The sequence below is a fragment of the Vanessa atalanta genome, chromosome 17, assembly GCF_905147765.1.
Source record: "Vanessa atalanta chromosome 17, ilVanAtal1.2, whole genome shotgun sequence".
NCBI classification, from domain to species: Eukaryota; Metazoa; Arthropoda; class Insecta; order Lepidoptera; family Nymphalidae; genus Vanessa; species Vanessa atalanta.
The window spans coordinates 8,572,749-8,585,795 of record NC_061887.1 but is presented as its reverse complement, the minus strand read 5'-3'; the positions used below and the strand labels follow the sequence as shown (position 1 = coordinate 8,585,795).

Here is a 13,047-nt window from a genome sequence, read left to right as displayed (position 1 = left end):
TCATATATAAATAGGGCTTCAAAATAAATATTGTATAAGGATGAATAGTTTCGCCACAATTTATCTCTGTATCATCAGTAAGCAGTAATTCGAAAGTTGACAAAGCGTTGTAGAACTGTGCAATACTTATACAACATTCATTAGCGATTCATACCCCCCCCCCCCCCCCATCTTAAAATCACCAAGTTTTCCGTATAAATGAATATAACGTTGACTAGAAGTTGACCTAAAAATATTTTTCAAGATAATTTCAAAATAGTATTTTTATAAGTAGTAAAATAACTATTACAACATTTTTTTGTGTATATATTCATAATACATATTAAATCATATCGTTATGATTAATTGTATTTAAAAAATAATTACATTTATGTCAGGATAATAATTGATAAATAAATTAATCATAAAAGTTACAATTTTCTTTAATAAATATTTCCTCTAATTCTGGAGCATTATCGAGTAAACGCCTCAAAGAGTGAGCTCTATCTTGGACAAAAGAACTGATGCTACTCTGAAGTTTCATCGAAGAAACAGAGCCATCCACAAATTTAAATTCATTTTTCTTATATAGCATGGATTCTTTTATCAAGTTCTGTAGTACTTTATCAGCTTCTTCGTCAGAGAAACAAGTACACATAAATTCGAATTCCTGATCCGAATATTGCGTGCTAACATCTTTAGATTTAGATTCCGTAGAAACAGTTTCCACTTCCGGAGGTCTTCGCCCTCTACTTCTTTTAACTAACTTTTTTAGTTTGTCCAATGTACATGTTTCGTAATTTGGCAAATCCGGTGCATTGTATGTTGACATATTTCGCATATAAGCAGGAAGATGTTCTTTCAAACCTTTTTTAATCCGCTTGGCACATTGACATTTTTTGGGCAGCATATATTGTAAATAACTTTCCCACTTTGGCTCTCGTTCGTGTTCGAGTTCAATACTTCTTGGAATTATTTTTGGACGAAAGTCTTTCCGCTGCCATATTTCTATTTCATTCGATTCTTCCACAGCCCTATGAGGCGATTTCTTGACTGGGCTATCGCAATAACATGTAGGTATTTTACACACGCAACATTCGATTTGAACATCTCTCGGATTAGGAAATTCTTTTTGTAAGAGCTGCATTAAGGAACTCTCCAATTTCAGTTCCCTCAGCTGGTCTGACGACGTACTTTTAATTGGAATATCAAATTTGTAGTCATGGTCATCAACTAAATCTTCGTCATGTCGACTTTCTATTAACTGTTGCACTTTTTCGGCAAAGTTATAAAAGTTATCACAAGCTGAGTAAATACATTTTTTATTAACAACAATTACCGGCAGCTGCGATGCACTAGATGTACAATGCTTGGGACACAGATTATCTTCTATATTTGGTTTATATCCTTTATCACAAAAGAGGTAGAATGGATGTGGTTTCGGAACTGGAGTTTTAAAGGTCTCTTCTTCGGGAATGAATATGCTTTCGACACTTGGATTATCTAGTGTTTCGCTGAGTTGTAAAAGCATTAATTTTTCCATGTTTATAAAGAAATCTGCTTGTTCTGGCAACGTATTTAAGCAATATTTCACAAATTCCTGAAACCTCTTTACAACATGGCAAACTTTCTTTTGCCAAACCTGAATGAATTCTTTTCTCCTCATTTCTTTTTCTTTTGCAAGACTGATTTCTAAATCTTGCATTTTCATTATTGCAGAAAATTCTTTAATTTTCTTTTTATGTTCGTGCTTCGCCAACTCTATCTCTTTTTTACATTCTTCTCGTTCTTTTAATGCCACATATACTTGACAAGCTAAATTCTGACATTCCAAGATGATGCGGAGCTTTTCTATTGCAACATGTTTTTCTACATTAATGTCATGAAGTTTATTTCCCATCTCTGTTTTACAATTTTCAATTGCAGATATAAATTGCTCCTTTTGTTTAGTTTTCTCTTTTAATAGTTTATTTGTATATCTGTCATATAGCATTGTAGCTTGTTGTTTCAACAGAGTCTCGTATTGAAAAGCCATTTTATTGAACGCTTCTTCCTTGACACGCTCGATTTCTTTGGTAGCTGCGTCAGAAAGAATAGCTTCTATTTTAGTTATAGAAGTCGCATACAATGTGGTGAATTCATGAAATGCCTGTTGAATTTTTGAAGTATTTTCTTTAGATTGTTCTTTTGATATGTCATCCCAGTATTGGCAACAACTCCTCTCAATCATTTCCTTCCAATTTCTATCATTTTCAAGTAAAGCATTCTGTTTTTCTTCTTCCATTTTCTCACGATGTTCTTTGAGTATTCTTTCACCGAAATAGTCAATGCCGCTAAAATTTAACTTTGACAAAAATTTCCTATGGAGAGGTTTCATTACTAGTCTTCCTTGTAGTAAATCTGCTGGTGGTATGTACCAATCACTTCCTCCGCCTTTCATTAGGGGCTCGAGACCAGCAAGTACTTTTAATTTCGGTGACATAGATTTAAAATAAACATTTGCAAGCATTGGTGTCATTTTTTCCTTCATAACGCTTTGAGTTGGAACTTGCTCATTTTCAAGATAATATTTTCTTAGGTAATAATTTTCATTTAGTTTTGGCATTTTAAATTATTTATTTGCAATGATTATACTGGGACTATATACGACTTTTGCTGTAACTATAAAAATAAAAGCATTATTTTGATACGGTTCACATAAAAAATGTGACGTTTGTTTTTTTTTTTTAAATATTTTTAGTTAAAATGTTCTAGTTGACATTTACTTTAAAAAAAAAAATCAAAGCTCAGACTCCTTCCTGTAGTTTAAAAAACTAATCTATGAAGGCATTTATATAGGAAAAAAATTGTCATTAAATTCAATGATATTATATATGAAAAAATAAGATATTATACATTATATCATTTTATTTTACTCTTTTGAATTATTTCAAAAAATTCGGTATTTGGTCATTCAGAATGCCAATCAATACGTAATTTAATTAAATTAAGGAATAATTACACAGTTACTAAGTTAGAAGCCCAATTATTACGTTTCAAGAAGAAATAAATAAAACACAAGATTCGACTATAAAAATCTTTTATTTAATAAAAATCACTGCGATATCGTGTAATGTCGACACGCGCCGACGACGCCAACGCAAACGATCTGCCAGTTACAATATACCATAGGATCAAACGGGCCCGACCGAGCGGGTGCATTCGAACTGTAAGACTAAACATAAGCGAACGAAACTAACGAGCGGATCACGAAATAAATACATTTACATATTCATTCAGAATCGACGGCGGTCGGACCGGTCGAGCCGTCGGGAAGTGATACTCTTATGAAGTGACGTCTGCTGGCGGCGCCCGCGCGCTTAGCTGTAGAGGTCGTCGTCGCCGCCCTCCTCCTGGAAGGTGGGCTGGTCTCCGCCCGACGTGCCCGTGCCGCCCGCCGCCGCGCCGCTCGTGGGGAACCTGAAGTTGGTGCCGAACCCGCGCGACTGCTGCAGCGTCTGCGCGAACATCTCGTACTTGCGGATGTCGTTGTCGGACACGGAGCGGCGCGCGAACTTCATCGCCTCCTCGAAGTGAGCGCGGCTGATCTCCGGCACGGGGTCTTCCTCGTCCATCTACGAGGCCAAAATTTCATCATAACAACTCTTTCAACGGATAAACAACGATTAGTTTCATGTATTTTCGTGCCAAATAACTTATACTAAAATAATCCATGGAATAGGTACACCATAATAATAGCTATAACGCTCTTGGATTAATTGGAGCTGTGTGATGGTTAACGTTTTTGCTAATTTGAAAATAAAGTGACTTGAAATAAAAAATGTAAGAAAATTTCTTTAAAACCAAGTCATAAGTATCAACAATAAACTGACATCCATGACGGCGGCGGCCTGCTGCTGCTGGCGCGCCCGCTCGCGGTGTATCTCGGCCTCGATGGCCTGTCGGATGGCGAGCTTGCAGGCGCGCTGGCAGATCTCTGTCAAGTCGGCACCACTGAACCCTTGTGTGACCTGAGAATGATTATATTTTGTAACATTTGTGCACATGTGTCGAATCGTCAATCTTAGTTCTCATGAATTTAAATTAATATAATCTTAGATTAAGAACAATTGACTTTAATCGTTATCATTCGACTGATATTTTTAGAATTGCTAGTTATTACATTACATACCTTTGCAATGTACGACAAATCGACGTCCTTAGCGATAGGTGACTTGCGAAGGTTGGCGCGGAGGATAGCCTCACGAGATTTCTCATCTGGAAGTGGGATGTAGATGAGCTGGTCCAAACGGCCGGGTCGCAGAATTGCTGGGTCAATGATATCCGGACGATTTGTGGCACCTGAGGAAATAATTGGTGAAACAATGTTGTAAACATAACTAGAAAATGTTTCCTTCTACTTCAATGAAACAAAAAATCGTTTACAATCTAATCTGAGGAAATCGTGTGTTATCGATTTTAATCAATCGATAGGTTTACCGAGAAAAATTTTAAAATAATATTAACCAAGCTGAGTAACTCAATTCAGGTGAATTGATAAAACGAATATTTACCAATAATGAAGACGTTCTTCTTGGCGCCCATGCCGTCCATCTCGGTGAGGATCTGGTTGATGACGCGGTCGGCGGCGCCGCCGGCGTCCGACACCGACCCGCCGCGGGACTTCGCGATGGAGTCCAACTCGTCGAAGAACAGCACGCAGGGAGACGCCGAGCGAGCCTGACGGCGTAATGCTTTGTGTTAACTTCATTCACACTATGTATAATTACTTCGGGGAATACGCTGTCGTACGCCATCATGCCGCGTCTCCGTCTCCACCGCCTTCCTCTACTACCATGTTTGCGCGAGCAACTTATGCCATAGACTTCATTGCTATTATAATAATAAGTATACATACTTATTTGATTTAATCATGTTTTTATTAATTCTCGCCCATTTACATGCCATTACATTATTAATGTCATTTTAGATGCTTCACATCTTGTGGGTGTCCCAGCACGACATTTTTATGGTATACTTTATATTTTAAAATATTACGAAATTAGATTTAATTAGAATAAATATAAAATTTTCCCACTGCTGGGCTAAAGGCCTCCTCTCCCTTTGAGGAGAAGGTTTGGAGCACATTCCACCACGCTGCTCCAATGCGGGTTGGCGGAATACACATGTGACAGAATTTCGTTGAAATTAGACACATGCAGGTTTCCTCACGATGTTTTCCTTCACCGCCGAGCACGAGATAAATTATAAACACAAATTAAGCACTTGAAAATTCAGTGGTGCCTGCCTGGGTTTGAACCCGAAATCATCGGTTAAGATGCTCGCGTTCTAACCACTGGGCCATCTCTGCTCTGAGCTGAGAGCAGAGATGAGCCCAGCAGTGGGAAATTTACAGGCTGCTAATGTAATGTAATGTAAAAAATATAAAATGATATTACCTTATCGAAGATATCCCGGACGTTAGCCTCAGATTCACCAAACCACATAGTAAGTAACTCTGGTCCCTTCACTGAGATGAAGTTAGCCTGACATTCATTAGCGATTGCCTTAGCCAACAGTGTCTTACCTGTGTAAAGAATACGAGCTATTATCAAAGAGAAACACTGTTTAAGCCAACCATATTTGTTAATTGCTTTGTCACTAAAACCTTTTCCATGTCAAAGTTTGCTTGTGATAGATTTTCTAACAAGTAACAATATTCAAAATCAAAATATACTTTATTCAAGTAGGCTTTTATAAGCACTTTTAAATCGTTCTTTAACAAACTATATGCTTATAAGTGAAACTACCAGTGGTTCAACTTTTTCAACATTTAAATACAATTATTTATGTATATAATACATCCTGCCTGGAATTTAACAAGTATTAGCTCCACGCTTTTTTATCATCTATATAATTATTATAGAGAATATTTATTATTTTAGTTTATTATTATTCCGTATATATATGATCGTAAAATAATTTATTGTGTGTAATCCAAGTAAAGTGAAAAATTAATAAAATGTCAGGTTTTTAATATCAATGTGCAAACCAATTTTATTGACATATTTTGAGTAAAAGAAACATACCACAACCCGGTGGTCCATAGAAGAGCACACCACGTGATGGTTGCATGCCGAACTTGAGGAACTTGTCGGGATGTTCCACTGGGTACTGCACCAGCTCTTGAAGCTCCCGCTTCACGTTCTGCAAGCCTCCGATGTCCGTCCACGTTACGTTGGGCACCTCCACGACAGTCTCGCGGAGCGCCGACGGCGACGACTTTGTCATCGCATACTGTGTCAACAAATAATGTCTAACTATTTTGTGTAACTCAATTAATTAATAAAACCTTAAAGTCAAATGTTATTATAACTTTACTTATACTTACAATATTAAATTGTCCTAATATTAAATTACTTCATATTTATTGAAAGCTAAGAAACTAAATTGATTCTCAATCTTTTTTATGCACATATATGGTTTCATGGTCTTTTGTGTGGATGTCACTTACACGGAAGTTGTCCATGGAGACGGCAAGCGAGTTGAGCACCTCTGCATCGATCTGATCATCCTCGAGGTCAATGAGGTCCATCTTCTCTCTAATCTGTTGGAGAGCCGCCTCCGAGCACAGCGACGCGAGATCCGCGCCCACGTGACCGTGAGACTCGGCTGCGATCTGATACAATATATAGTCGATAAAATATATAGAAGACTAAAAATATTATTAGTACGGCATTAACGCAAGGGAAAACTATGTATTTTATTCGCACAACATATAGTTCTTGTATACATTAAGTATATTAAACTCAGTTCATCCAATTTTTTTTATGATTCATACCAACTTTGCCTCAAATCTCTTAAATGTACACATATATACATGTTATATGACCTGATATTATCTTTGAAATATCAAAACCGGAAAGTGATTATTACTGATCTGACCTGTTCTAGATCGACATCATCTCCTAGCTTCATATTCTTAGTGTGTATGCGCAGTATCTCGAGACGTCCGGTGGCGTCCGGGATGCCGATGTCAATCTCGCGGTCAAAACGTCCGAACCGACGGAGAGCGGGGTCGATAGAGTTCGGCCGATTAGTAGCTGCCATTACTATCACGTGGGACGACTTCTTCATACCTGATTAAAAGATTTGTACACATTTCATATTATAAAAGTTACAAGAATTAACCACTGAGTAATGAAAGAAAGAAAAAATAAGCGTTGCGTACGGATGCATATCCGTCCGTAACGCTATATGAGATAGTTATTAAACCAGCCAATTAAACAATTGTTTTATTAAACAAAAGAATCAAATCATAGACATGACCCTACTGTACAACGTCCATTGATAACAATACCTTGTTAATCCAACCAATCTAGTTCAAATATAAAGAAGCCATGTGAATCAATATTTCTCTAATAACTTGTTAAACTTCTCACCGTCCATAAGAGTGAGCAGCTGGGACACGATACGGCGCTCGACCTCGCCGTGCGTCTTCTCACGTTTCGGAGCGATGGCGTCCAGCTCGTCGATGAAGATGATGGCCGGAGAATTTTTGTCTGCTTCTTCGAAAGCCTTACGCAGGTTCGACTCAGATTCTCCAGCCAATTTAGACATGATCTCTGGACCGTTGATCAGGAAGAAGAATGCACCTAGACAAAAAGATTTTTTTTGTAGCTTGTTCAGATATAATATTAAAACTAAAAATTATACCTAATAAAATGAAATAATTTGTTTATTACTGATATACTTAATAGCTGAATTAAAATGTATTATAAACAAAAAACACTATAATTAAATTGCACTATTTCTATAAAATGAACTTTGATTTTATTTACAGTATAGTTGTTAGTTAGCATCATCTACTTGTAGTTATAATTACACTTTATTTAATTTATGATTATCAAATTTAATATTAAAAATGTATTAAGTACCTGTCTCATTGGCAACAGCACGAGCAATAAGTGTTTTTCCAGTTCCTGGAGGTCCATACATAAGAATACCACGCGGAGGCTTCACACCGATGGCCTTGAAAAGTGATGGATGCCGCAGAGGCAACTCCACCATCTCTTTGATCTGAGCTAGTTGCTTACGACAACCGCCAATATCATCATAGCCCACTGCATTTAAGGCCTCTTCTTCTTCCTATTAAATAGTAAAAGAACAAAAATATACTAAAATATATAGCCGAAAAATTTTAATAAGCTGTTGTACAGCATAAGTCCCATTTGAAAAAAATTTTTGTGATATGACATTTATTAAGAAAGATTATAGATGTTAACATCATGCTATGAAACAGGATGCAGATTGTGTAATACAAGGGGAAATACTTTGTCTGACACTGCATGTTTACTAAACATTATATTCCTATTTGTATACACAAATTAAAATATTGTTTTTAACCCTTTTTAATGTCTTTATTCTCATATTAAATTTTTATTAACTAAATGCGAACAGGCAAATATGTCTCCTGATGTAGGTGTTGTAAAAAATATTAACCACTTCTTATATCACCAATGCATTACTAACCCTGGGAGCTAAGATGTTATGTCCCCTGTGCCTACAGAAACACTGGCTCACTCACCCTTCAAACTGGAACCCTAATAGTTGTTCTAGTATTGACAAAGTATTGCTGTTTAGCATTAAAATATCTGTTGTCTGGGTAGTACTTACTTGGACTTGCACAAAAACTTATAACTAACCACCTGCTATTAAGTTTTATAAATATACAAAACATATTGAAATTCAATTTACTTACTTCTCTCTTAATTGGTTCTCCCTCACAGTGAATAACTGTATCTGGTGCTACAATACAGTATGGAGCGGGATCTGTCTCTACTACTTTGAACTCAACAGCACGCATGCCACCTCGAACCATAAAGGTGTCATCACGATGAATGGGCCGGTATGCTTCCATGAAGTACGGCTTCAGGTACACTTCGAATAAGTTTCTAAACGAGACCATTTTGAATTTGAATATATTTAATAAAGTTATATTCATAAAAAAGTTAAATGAATAAAGTAATTACATTGCATCAAGGAAAAGACAGCAGTACATTTTTTTGTACTTATACAAGTGTTAATACAAAGGTTTCAAATATAATTTTCGTAATATAAGTATTCACTTACCCAGTCAAACCTTCAACTGAATCATCAATTGGTAATATATGAACTCGTTTGCCGTATTTAACTGAGGGGCAAGGAGCAATGGAAACTACATCAGAGAGCCGTACACGGAGATTGTTCCTAACAACACGGTTCATGCGGATCTTTTCATCAGGACAATTGTCATCTGAGAGTACAATGCAGACAGTTTCTTTGCGGCGTTTGCCCTTCAGTAGTACGGTGTCTCCACGGAATAACTGTAGTTGTTCCATTTTAGCCTATGATGAAAATATTAATGTATCAATATTTTTTATTTCATATATAATTCTATGCATGTAGGCATTACTATATTTTAAATCGACAAATTACAAATACTGCTTACAAATCAATACATGTTTATTTAAGTAATATAAAATGAGTGTAATTATTTTTATAAAATAAAGTTTTATTAACTTTTTATTAACAAAACAAATATTTTAGAAGTACATATTTCCAAATATTACAGAGAAATTTCTTATTAGAACTCTATACATTTCTGCTGCAAAAAGCATAATTTTATTTTTAATAAAGATTTGTTAATAAATGCTAAAGTTTTGTAAGATAAGACTAAACTTTATAAATTTAACACTTTATTTAAATTCAATAAATGCATCTGTCTGGGTAAAGCATTATAAAACATGACTTTGCATTTTATTTTAAATTTTTTTTTACTCAAGTCCTATAATATCTTTGAATTATAATAATAATGTAGTACTTCATTAGCATTTAAAAATTACCTTTTGTATTTATTTCTTGAAATAATAAAATAATTTCATGAATATGTATGAAAATAAATAGATCTTGATAAATTGCCTCTTCTGGAGTTTTTGTTTGATACTCAACCTTCTCATATGCAATTTATTTTCAATATAGAAGCATTACACTTAATTATTAATAGTCAAAGTCAAAAACTGCCAATGATACAGAACAAGCAAAAAAGAAACAAAATTGAATTTAGCTTATTTTTGTTTTATTACAATTATCTATCAAAATAATAGTTTTGAAAATTTTCAATTAATATTTATTATGTAGTTATAAAAGTAAGTTGAAATAGACTGCAAAAAGCATCAAATAAAGTGTTATACCATAAAACTTAATTAATGTATATTTTATAAATCATATAAAGTTCAGTAATTGCTTGTCAAATTATATGTTAAATCTACAGCTTAAAACTATATCAGTAAAAAAGACAAAGGACTGACCTGTGATAAAGCAACCACGGAGTTGTCATCGCTTACAGCTTCCTCGACGATCAGGCGATTTGGTCTGTCTTTACGGCGCAAGATCGCGGTGGAAAGATCATCGGGGCTAAACAAAATCCAACAAATCAAGAGAAACGCCCGGTAGTAAATCGTCGATAGCGTTCTTAGAAAATCATATATATTGAACGAAATTTATAAATTTAATGTAATTATACTAGAGTATCATCTAGTTTAAGCATATTTTCGTGTTGGAATTATAATATATTGTCATATACTGTAGTGTTAGACATGATGACAAGCCAATTTTCGAATATCGGTTTCCATGATATTACAACATTTCTTTAAAATTTGCATTAAAAATAATTAACTATTTAAATTTCAATCGATTATAGTCTTACCTCTTATTATCTGCCATTTTAATCACTAATTTAGCTTATAATTCGTATCTATAATAATTATTTGTAACGCCGAATGTATAATCACTCTTCAACACTTTGTGAATCCGCTGTGCGTGACGTTGCCGTATTTCATTTGTTCTATATCGATAACGCCAATGTTGCAAGTTTTATACTTTGTCTATAGTCAAAACTCAAAGTTAATGTTGATTTTGTAATGTGAAATTTATTTTGAATCTTAAATTGCTTGTACAATGTAATAAGTTTTTTTTGTAACGTATACATATTTTATATCTTAGCAAAAACACTAATAAACAGTAAAAAAACCTCAAATGCCCGTTTAATTATCCGAGTTTACTCTCCATACTCGGGAAGTACCATGGACGCTTTTCTATGTTTTCATCTGTATTATTTTTAACTTTATTTAGACCACGTAACTTAACTTGTGTATATTTTTACTTGGTCATGACTTTCCTTTTCAATTGTTTTTTAAGTCATAAAACACTGTAAGAAAATTAAAGTAATATTAGTCTTCATTTCTTAAATAAAATTATATTTACTGAAATATCAAGCATAATTCTTAAATTTAAATAATAAAACATTTTAAATTTTAAAATGATGTGACAACTATGCAACTAAATTCATAAAATAAACACTTCGTTTATAATTTACTTTAATTCATAAAAATAAAAACAAAACTATTTAATTAGATTTGAATCAAATAAATATAAAATATTCATTCAAGATACGATATTACTGTATTTAGGTAATTTTCAATTTTTTTTGGCTTTAGACATATTCGTGAAAAAAACAACGCAATTAATACTAATAATAATATAAAGGTAAAGGTAACATATAGCATAGCATAGCAATACTGAGCTAATCTGTCATATTGACAAAAAATAGGACAGTTCGTGACTTCGTGAGTTACGAGTACTTTATATACTCTTTGGTTACGAGCTCAAGATTTTTTCAAATATGGAGTGCAACAATTTGCTAGAACCTTATTATGCTTTTCATCTCAAATAATGGATAAATATTATGATGATTTAGAACTATGTGGTAGTGGGAAATCACAATAATCGTATTATAGGTCACGATATACTGGAAAAACATTAATTATTAGAATTTTCTTTTGGAGGGGCTAAAGAGCCGATAATAGTTTGTAATGTAGCAGAAGCGTCAGTTCCTGCTGTTTCTGTTCCAGACTTAACTGTAACATCAACACACGCTACTTTGGCTGAGTATTATAAAAATCTCAAATGTCCTGGCTTATCATTTTCTTTCCTTAGACATGTAAAAACAGTCATTAGGAAACCAAAAATCTCGTCTGAAATGTCCAGGTCAATTATATTTTTGTTTATCTCATTAACAAGTTCATTTACTTTCAAATTCCCCAATTATTTTATTATTATCTCAACTATCTTTATTATCTTTTCAATTTCAATGTCTCTCTCCTTCAAGACATTTTCTTCGACTTCCATCCTAAATGTTGAAGCGGTAGCCATTTTCAACTTTAATAGTATAAATCTCTGTTATTTCCTTCTCTTTTTTTTATTTGTAAATATATCTGCCGACTGTAAGCCGATAGCAATAAAGTCTCGCCGATTTAGTCAAGATGACAAACAATTTATTATTCAAGAAATTAGAAAGCTTTTAGCTGAAGGTATCATTGAAGAGAGTTCTTCGCCCTGGCGAGCTCAGGTCTTAATAACAAAAAATGAAAATCATAAAAAACGTCTTGATATGAATTATATGCATATCCACTTCCTAATATAGAAGAAATGGTTTCTCAAGTGTCGAAATATTTTTTATTTAGCACAATAGATTTACAAAATGCCTATCACCAAATACCGATACTTGCTAAAGAAAAACAATATACAGCTTTCGAAGCCGATGGAAATCTGTATCAATTTCGACGTATTCCCTTTGGAGTTAATAATGGCGTTTCCAGCTTTCAAAGAATCATTGACTGGGTGTTAAAAGAAGAAAACTCAAAGATACATTTGCCTACTTAGATGACATTACTGTTTGTTTTTAGCTGCAGCTTGAAAGTATGGTCTCACTGTTAACAGGAATAAAAGAAATTCTTTCAAACAACGATAAATATTTTAGGATATAATATTAAAAATCAAGTTATAAGACCTGATGCTGATCGCCTTCGACGTCTGACGTCTTTATCACCACCAAAAGATTTACCATCCCAACGTCGGATCGTTGGAATGTTTGCACATTACAGTCGATAGATACCTAATTTCTCTGAAATAATACATGCTATATCTCATAATAATCATCAATCAATCTCATAATACTTCAATTTTCTGAAGAATTAGTACAAAGATTTC

At 34.1% G+C, this 13,047-nt stretch overlaps 2 protein-coding genes across 2 annotated transcripts; both read right to left on the bottom strand.

The window, feature by feature from the left end:
* Positions 1 to 214: 214 nt before the first annotated feature.
* On the bottom strand, positions 215 to 2,497 carry LOC125070660. Its single transcript, XM_047680608.1, has 2 exons — positions 602 to 2,497; positions 215 to 226 (listed from the first exon to the last, which is right to left on the bottom strand). The coding sequence occupies exons 1-2, from the start codon at positions 2,495 to 2,497 to the stop codon at positions 215 to 217; spliced, it is 1,908 nt and encodes a 635-aa protein (XP_047536564.1).
* A 580-nt stretch (positions 2,498 to 3,077) lies between these two features.
* On the bottom strand, positions 3,078 to 10,844 carry LOC125070235 (transitional endoplasmic reticulum ATPase TER94). The gene is made up of 14 exons (XM_047680012.1): positions 10,706 to 10,844; positions 10,308 to 10,413; positions 9,091 to 9,344; positions 8,720 to 8,912; positions 7,896 to 8,106; positions 7,401 to 7,613; positions 6,904 to 7,097; positions 6,473 to 6,637; positions 6,048 to 6,255; positions 5,418 to 5,545; positions 4,533 to 4,698; positions 4,151 to 4,320; positions 3,852 to 3,989; positions 3,078 to 3,593 (listed from the first exon to the last, which is right to left on the bottom strand). Exons 1-14 carry the CDS (start codon positions 10,720 to 10,722, stop codon positions 3,339 to 3,341), a joined length of 2,418 nt encoding a protein of 805 aa, XP_047535968.1. The 5' UTR covers positions 10,723 to 10,844; the 3' UTR covers positions 3,078 to 3,338.
* Positions 10,845 to 13,047: the final 2,203 nt, after the last annotated feature.